Here is an 8,780-nt window from a genome sequence, read left to right as displayed (position 1 = left end):
TGTCACATACGGCAAGCTTTTTTTTTCACCAGAGCTCCCTCTGATGTCTCCAATGCAAGTGCACAGTCATGGCAAAATGTGAAAATAAATTCCTCCATCCACACCTTTATCCGGTTGCACAGCATCATTTTGTCTTTGGCGAATCTGATTAGCTAATTAAGCAACAAACGCGCAATCAAAACATTAATTTGTGCCGCCAGAGGTAACGTCGAGTGCACACCTCCACAGCATGCCTGATTTTTGAGCGTGTCTGATTAAAATGTATGCATATTCGTGAGCAAATGTTAGAACTAATGTCAGCACAAATAAAACGGAATCTGGCAGCAATGTGTGATAGCGGTGAGCACGTCTGCCTCACAGTTGTCAAGTCCGAAGTTTGAATCTCAGCCCCGACCTTCCTGTGTGGCTTTTCACTGAGAAAAAAAAAAGACAAAGATGCTACGATAAAGGAGGGCACCGTGTCCTTCCTGTCCAGGGTTAGACATGTTCTATCCGTCTGTCGGGCTACTCCTGCTGGTGCGTCAGCTGGCCTTTTCTGTGTATCTGAAACTTTGAAGTGCGTCCCCCCCCCCCGACAGGATATTACTCTCTAATGACCTCCTGACAGGCGACCTCCTACTCCTGCAGGCTGTCGTGCAGACAGCGAGGAGTGTTGGGAGACATTTAACATTACAAAAACATACACTGGAACTGGAGGAAGTTCTGCCCAGAAACCTCAAGTCCTCCACTGGCCTTTGACGCAGAAGCATGCCAATGCCGGTTGTAAAGTTTGGTACTCCAACAACATTTTAGGAGGAAAAAGTCACGCAAAAAAAAGTATTCTAAAATGTGTCAGGAGAACATACAAAGTTCAAACAGGGAGGTCGGAGCCGAGACTCAAACTGTAAACCCCAGAACTGTGAAGTTGCACTTCTAATCACTCACAGTATTTCGCTTTTGGATGCAGTAAACGGGAGAGTGTTTTGCAAACATGACAGTTAAAAATATTACTTCTTTCAACATTGCCTGTACAAGTTTTATGGTTAGTTAGTTCAGGGGTCACCAAGACGACGCCCACGGCAAAAGGTAGCCCGCAATGACCACTTGAGTAGCCTGCAGGTCTGTTCTAAAAATACAGTCGGAGCAAAAAAGTATGAGAACTCTTTAGAATTCCTTCAATGTCTGCATACATTGGTCATAAAATATGTATAAAATGTTCAAACATGTTTTCCTTTCATCATGGATCTTAACAAGCTTGTCGTTGTAGCGCCTAGCTGTCCCAATACTTTTGTCCCAGACCCACTACCCACTCTGAGCGCGATCCAGTGCAGAAGCCTTCTGGCTTTTCCATTAGTTTTCTTTCAACAAAAGTCATAGAAGTCTTTCCAGAATGTGTTACAATAAAAAGAGAGGGAGTCTGTTGACTTTTTCATGCGTTGCCTGGACGCTGAGCGACCGTTTACCGTGTTGATTCCCTGACTTAAGTATGTCAACAGACCCACTCCCTGACACTATCAAGCGCTAGAAAAGCCGGCCCTTGACCCCGTCAGACGGACACTCTTTGAACATGGATGAAAAACACACGCAAGAGAGTAAAAATAGATGCAGTTGCGAGAACTAAGAACTACTGAAAATGCTTTTGCTTATTGTGCACAGTCAGACAGGTGATCCTTAAACGCACATACAGGTTTATTTGCAAGAATCTTCCGGTGGTTGATTAGTCAGGCTCGATGCAGCATTTAGGAGGAGCAGCCAGGATTTCCAACTGTCGAAACACAGAGGGTGGGAAAGCAGAGGAGCGTTTCTAAATATTTGAGTAATGGTGCTACGAACACAATGCTTGGTTTCTGTGTGTTTGTGTTTGTGTCCCAAAATACAGGTTTGTCACTTTCAGTGCCTCACAGCAAAGAGTCTCTTTGAAACCAACTAATAAAAGCCGCATTTGGCTGTGTCTTTGTAGACATTGTGCAGGCCCTGTAGGGGACAATCCACAAGCGAGTGCAGCGAGCGTGTTAAGGCATGATGAAATCCTACCACGAGGCTCTGGGAATCGGGTCGCTTTCGAAACTGCATCGACCATGGGAGTCCCGTGCATGTTCCCCTCTCCGGATCTGCAACAAGAGTTTTTTTGTTTGTTTTTGTTTTTGTTTTTTTACAATTGATAACAGTGGCAAGGAATACATTTAACTTGGACAGTGGACAATTGTTGTGTGTCAATGTTTGCTTCTGAGGAATTTGTTTTTTGAAACTGGTTCTTCCAGGAAAATAGTGACACAACCTGTATCATTATTTTCCGGTTGTGTCACTATTTTCCTGGAAGAAAAGAAAACACAGTTGTGCACCACAGTTGACCGGTGGTGGGTACTTTGTCTCAAACGTCTGCGGTTCTGGGTTTGAATCTTGTCTCTGGCTTTCCCGTGTGGAGTGTGCACAATTACTCCCATAATAATTGTGTGTGTATGCACATTGGAGATTTAATGCTATCACTGTGATGCAGAGGTGGGTAGTAACACGTTACATTTACTTTGTTACATTTATACTTAAGTAACTTTTTGGGTTCTCCGTGGCCTCACCGAACTCCTCCCACGTCCGACTTTTTGCCTCAGCAACCACCAAAGCTGCATTCCGCTTGGCCGGCCGGTACCCATCGGCTGCCTCATGAGTCCCACAGGCCAAAAAGGCCCAACAGGACTCCTTCAGCTTGACGGCATCCCTCACTGCTGGTGTCCACCAACGGCTTCGCGGATTGCCGCCACGACGGCTGTTGTGGCTGAGACATCAGATCAGAAATGCAGTCCGTCAATGGTTACCTCGGCCAACAAGGATTTGTTTTTTAGAAGGCTTGCTCAATAGATTTCCACTAAAAGCTCCGTGGAGGGCTGGGGCATAGGCCAAAGAAGCAGCAGGGTATGAATCCTGATAAATGTGGGGATCCACATGGATTTTTTCGGCATTTTACTTAATTGATGGAAAACACCAAGCCCACCTGTCATTTTAAGCAAGTTTGCGTGAATGCACTTATATTAGTTGCAGTTTTCCCATTGGAAACAATGGAAATAAAATTCATCCCTCCAAGCATCAGGCCTTAAATAATTGCTCAGTCTGTTTTAAGTGACAGTTTAACAGAACTGTCATACAAGAGTAAAACAAAGTTAACCACTGTGTAGTAAAACCTTCACAAAAAAATAATAACAATAATAATAATTGAAACCTTTCTGGCTCTCATCATCATCACACTTTTCCTCTTTGCCATAACTGGTACTCTTCTCTGGTGGCCTCACACACACAAACTGAAAGGGGGGGGGAAAAGACAACAAAGAAAAAGCAAAGAAGACTTTTTGCTTTATCCTTGAGTTGCTCGCTGTGCTCAAGACTCTTGGGATTTGTTTTTGTGTGATTTCCAAATCTACAACCTTTAGGGCGTTTAAGTGTATCGATCCTTATCTCTAATTATGAGGGTTTGCAACTTGGTAAAGGTCCTTGATTCTTCATTTGCTCTAGTTGTTAAGAGGTTTTTGCTGGAGTTGATCTGTTCTTTATGCAGGGAGGAAGAGAGAGCGACGGGCGGGGGAGAGAGAGATCATTTGGGCTCGACCGGCCCCTTCAGCTGTTGCGTGTTTCAACTGAGGTCTTACTTCCTATCACAGTGCAAACTTGTCAGTCTGACTCAGTCAGCGGATGCTCACGTTTGGGTTCTAGATCTCTTAAAAACAGCTGAAAGCCACAATTTTCAAGGTAATGATTCTTTTAGATTATTTATCTCATGTCTTAAATTACGCCTCTTTGAGAGTCGTCTTTTTTTTGTTTTTTTTTAATGTGTTGTATGCAGGACAGGAATTTCACATTGACACTTTGGTAAATATTTGTTTAACTTAACATATACCTGTAGACTGCTCCCTACTGAAACAAACTTCCGCCATGCAATTCAGAAAGAAACTAGGGGAATTTCCCTTGATTTCTCTTACATGTATGTAAAACCTAATTTAAATTTTGAACAATTAGTTGTCATAAGCACAAAGGATGAGTCATGCATCCTTGATTGAGGTAATCTGGTCATTTGACTTTAGTGGATGATATCTTCATATTTACCGCTAAGGAATTTGACACGGAACATCCCATTGGCTCTGTACCAATAAATAAAATTCACATTAGATAGATTAAATGTGTGAACAATCTCCAGAGAGTAAATATTAACATATGATGCGAGGACTCCAAAAACAAACCTGCAATAGAGTCTGCAGAATGTCTAATTACCTCTGACTGACTTTAATTTCCCTGCTTATAACAATTCAAACATCGATTCACAACAAATTCATGATAATAGTTGGCATATGTTCTCCGGCACTGACGGTTCTATCGCATTTACAAAGCGGGTTACTTCAAACACTCCTCGTCGATACAATAAAAGCTGGATGTGGCTCTGCGTCTGCATTCCTTCAAATTGGGTGCACATGTTGTCGAAAGCGATGTCGAGCAGAGTGACTGACATTTGCTTTAAGCCACACTGAGACGCGAGACAAAACATTTGTTTGACATTAACATGAGCAAAGGGTGATACTTTAGCAATCATAACCGTTTAGTGTTTCCCAACATTTATTGAGAAAAGGCTCATATTTTAATTTAGAGCACACCACCAAAGAAAAATGTTCCAAAAAGTGAATGCGCAGGTTAATTATGTACCTTCTGACATCTAGTGGAAGAGCGTTTAATCGTTCAGGCTGTCTCTATATGTAACTGACATAGATAGTTGAACAAAAATGCATTATTTGTAGTAAATAAATCATTTCTGGATCAGTTAAGTGAAACTGGATAATTTCCCGTGGCACACCTGATGTGCCGCAGCACACTGGCTGGGAATCATTGGTTTAAAGAACATTGAAATGTGGATTTCTTATAGCGTTATACTTCACTGTAAGCCAGGGCAAGACTGGCATAGACCATATGGCAGCAGCATGTTTTCCTTGGAATATTTTGTATGGTGCTGGTTTCATTCATTTGTTTAGCATCGCTGCTATAATCCCATTTGTCATCTTGGTTTCCCTGCAGTGACCTCGACAAACCAGAGCTCAACAGCCTCCCCTTGTGGTGAAATCGAAAACATCTTGGATTTGAAAAAACAAAACGATGTGATATGAATAAAAAAAAAAATTCATCCCCCCGTGTGTTGAAGGGCCTTTTTCCATAATGCCGGCCAAAATCATGTCAACTGAAATGACTTTATAGCCGCTCAATTCAAGCAAAAGCGCCATAAACCATGGAGGCTTCAAGTCCCGCCCACGCTGGGACTTTCCCAACGACGTCCGCCCTGCTCCCATCCTCCGCCACCCTCTCCTCTTCTGGCTATCTTCAGTTCTTTTGGAATTACCAGGACAAGTCTGTCATTCTGGAACATTACAACTACACGGGCAAACTGCAGGGGCAGGGGGACCGCTACCGTGACGGCCTCCGACCCGAGGGCATCGCCTTCCTGGTGGTGTGTCTGCTCATCGTGCTGGAGAACGCCGTGGTTCTCCTGGCTATCTGGAGGAACAAGAAGTTCCACTTGCCCATGTATTACCTCCTGGGGAACCTGACTCTGTCCGATCTTCTGGCCGGGATCACCTACATGGCCAACATCGTCATGTCCGGGCCGAAGACTTTGCAGCTGACGCCGTTGCTGTGGTTCGTCAGGGAGGGAGGCGTCTTCATCACTCTGGCCGCTTCCGTCATCAGTCTGCTGGCCATTGCGATCGAGCGCCACGTAACCATGGTGATGATGAGGCCGTACCATGGGGCGAAGCGGGGACGGATGTTGGCGCTGATTTGTGCGAGTTGGGCCCTCGCGGCCTTTTTGGGCGTCCTCCCGATCCTGGGATGGAACTGCATCCACAGACTGGACCAGTGCTCCACCGTGCTTCCTCTTTACGCCAAGAGCTACATCCTGTGCTGCGTATCCGTCTTCTGTGCGGTTCTCCTCGCCATCGTGGTCCTGTACGCCCGGGTTTTCCGCATCGTTCGCACCAATACGCGACGCCAGCGGGTCGGCTTGTCCAGCAGCATGAGAAAGGGCTTGGCCAGGAAGTCCCAAAAGTACATCGCCCTCCTCAAGACGGTCACCATCGTGTTGGGCGTCTTCATCGCCTGTTGGCTGCCCCTCTTTCTCCTCCTCCTCCTGGATTTCTTCTGCCTGACACGCAGCTGCCCCCTCCTCTTCAAGGCCGACTACTTCCTGGGAGTGGCTATGGTCAACTCGCTCCTCAACCCGATCATCTACACGCTGACCAGCAAGGACATGAGGAGAGCCATCCTGAGGCTGCTCTGTCGGCCGTGTCTCATGACCAGGGACGGCCAGGTGAAGAAGATCGGCATGCCCTTCCTGGAGTGCAGCTTCAGTAAGACGGAGTTGCCCTCCCAGAAGTTGGAGCCGGGGATGGAGACGACAATCTCCTCCGGGAACGTCGTCACCGCCCCGTCTCCCATCAAGACCCTCTATCCCAAAATGTTCAAGCCCTAAAGACTTGTCGGCTTGGCTCCAACTTAACAGAGGACATGTCGCGCACCTTCTGGAGGACAAAAATCCCTTTTGCACTGCACGGCACCTGCTCGACTCACCACTGACTGGTGTTAGTACCTGGTGTGTGCCAAATTGAGAGCACGTAAACCAATGCTGGGCTCTTACTGGTCCTTCCTTACCAGTTGTTGTGCCCTGGCTTTGGACGACAGTGTTATAGTCCCCAATCTCCACTTTGGGACAGCAGACAGTTTTCTTGCTGTCCTCAGTGTCTTCTTGAATAAAAATGTTCTCATAGGAGCTACAAGCCGATAACTAAATACAGGAGAGCTTTGTTGTTTGTTTGTTAGGATGTGGTCTTCTGATTCGTCCTTCTTTGGCTGGTGACCAGTCCAGGGTGTGTCGCACCGCTCGCCCCAAAGTCAGCTGGGACAAGCTCCAGCTCACCCGTGACCCGAATGTGGACAAGCGCAACAACAACAACAACAAAATTGATGTGTGGAAGACCGAACACCCGAAAAAGAAGCAAGGAGAGCTGAGTTGAGGCGAGCTGGAGAAGGATGACTATGGACTAAAACCAGAAAAAAACAAGATGCACAGTGGACGAAAAATGGAAGGATCCAACACAGAAAGCTGCAGAATATGAAATATTCCTGTTGAAGACTAATCATTAGTGGCTCCGTTGTACACAACCATGACATGGAGTTACACGGTGAGACTACAAGGCCACTCAAATGTGAACAAGGCAACGCTTGTCGGCTAATTTGCACTGAGACTTCGTAGACAATAGAGAAATTGGCTTGCACTCCTGTGGTTCTGTGGTTTGAATCCAAGCCTGGAAGGACACTTTGATGACACCAGTGACTGACTTGTGTAAATATCCCATTCAGACTCTCTTGGAGTGGCTTTCTTCAACCCATTGGTGTGGTTCCTTTTTAAATTAGCGCAGACAAACACAATCTTGTACAACTGCACATCTGTAAACGCAAGGATTTCGCTGGATCGAAGGGCCTAGGTGTGATGTACGCATGGTTTTACTGTGTTGGTCATGGATCGGGAAAACGAACAGGAAAGAGCTAGAGTAGATACAATAGACCAGTGGTTCTCAACTGGTGGGTCAGGACCCAAAGGTGGGTCGCAGACCCATTTCGGGTCGGTCGCAGGCAGTGAGTATAAAAAGTTACATGTATTCTGATTTTCTTTCAGTACAGTACAGAGACGTACTATGTTCCCACACGGAACATATTTGGTGAGTGACAAGAAATGTTACTTGTTCTCTAGCCACTAGTTTACTTTGTAAGCAAATACAGTGCAGCTCAGCCTGGGGCTGGCGGACGTCGTGGCAAGCAATGTGCCTTTGGCAATACAGAAAACTCATTTGAAATGGCATTTAAAAATTGTTCTTAACCTCTATGAAAACGGGTCGCGTCTTTGCAGCAATAGGAAAAATGCGGGTCCCGGGGTGACAACAGTTGAGAACCACCGCAATAGACCACAGAATGCTTGAATGCATCGTGTGGGAGGGAGATGTAGGCTGGCCGCTTTACAATGAAAGTGAAGTCATTGCACGCCAAGTGGAAAGTGTGTTAGTTTTGGTCTTAAATGTCAGCCCGACTGCAAAGCTGAGCCACACAGGCACAATGTTGTATTTGGATTACACTGATAAAACACATAAAACACATTGTTTCTATTATCTCATGTTTGGCATCACACTTTTGTACAAATGTTTTTTTTGTCCTCTGCCAGGACCTTGTTTGACAAATTATGCATTATTTTTTTTGGGTACTATATTTCACATTGTAAAAGTTTTTCTGTAAAAACCTTTGGTAACTGTTGTATAGTAAATTATATTCATTTTGTAACAGTGTGCGCTTGATACCTTTTTTTTTTAATAAAGGACTTAAAATGTTTCTGGAGTTGGGTTTCTTTTGACTTTGTCTTAAATTGTGTGTGATACGTCGACAAGAAGCATGACAGGAAGTGAGCCCCCTCGTCCTACATCTGGTAAGGGCATTGGCCTATATTATATACATACACGATTTAAACACCACATTTTTTTTCCTCCGAGGTTGACCATACCAATATCGTTTGTTTTCTATCAACCCGTGAGGTCAGCTGCCCTTCGCCACGCTGAAACAAACGCACCTCGTAGTATGTTTTACCACACAGCTGGAGACATTATTGTCTTCTATTTATTTACGTTATTTAAGCTTTATTTATCCTCGTGAGGCAATTGAGAACTGATTCTTAATTGCAATGCCGACCCGGCTACAGACCCGGAGCACAACAAAACATTTTTAAATTACCATCA

The 8,780-nt window shown here is 45.1% G+C and overlaps 1 protein-coding gene and 1 long non-coding RNA gene across 2 annotated transcripts; one reads left to right on the top strand and one right to left on the bottom strand.

The window, feature by feature from the left end:
* Positions 1-626: 626 nt before the first annotated feature.
* On the bottom strand, positions 627-2,997 carry LOC133477386 (uncharacterized). The gene is made up of 3 exons (XR_009788337.1): positions 2,553-2,997; positions 2,014-2,090; positions 627-1,744 (listed from the first exon to the last, which is right to left on the bottom strand). It is a non-coding gene; the product is annotated as an uncharacterized LOC133477386 (long non-coding RNA).
* Positions 2,998-3,570: 573 nt separating this feature from the next.
* s1pr5b (sphingosine-1-phosphate receptor 5b) lies at positions 3,571-8,379 on the top strand. The gene is made up of 2 exons (XM_061771502.1): positions 3,571-3,714; positions 5,026-8,379. The coding sequence occupies exon 2, from the start codon at positions 5,234-5,236 to the stop codon at positions 6,470-6,472; it is 1,239 nt and encodes a 412-aa protein (XP_061627486.1). The 5' UTR covers positions 3,571-3,714; positions 5,026-5,233; the 3' UTR covers positions 6,473-8,379.
* Positions 8,380-8,780: the final 401 nt, after the last annotated feature.

This window comes from Phyllopteryx taeniolatus, chromosome 4 (assembly GCF_024500385.1).
Source record: "Phyllopteryx taeniolatus isolate TA_2022b chromosome 4, UOR_Ptae_1.2, whole genome shotgun sequence".
Classification (NCBI taxonomy): Eukaryota; Metazoa; Chordata; class Actinopteri; order Syngnathiformes; family Syngnathidae; genus Phyllopteryx; species Phyllopteryx taeniolatus.
This window is presented reverse-complemented; position numbering and strand designations above follow the sequence as displayed.

Excerpts from the sequence above, each read along its gene's own strand:
- s1pr5b (XM_061771502.1), top strand. The coding sequence starts at position 5,234 with ATGGAGGCTTCAAGTCCCGCCCACGCTGGGACTTTCCCAACGACGTCC.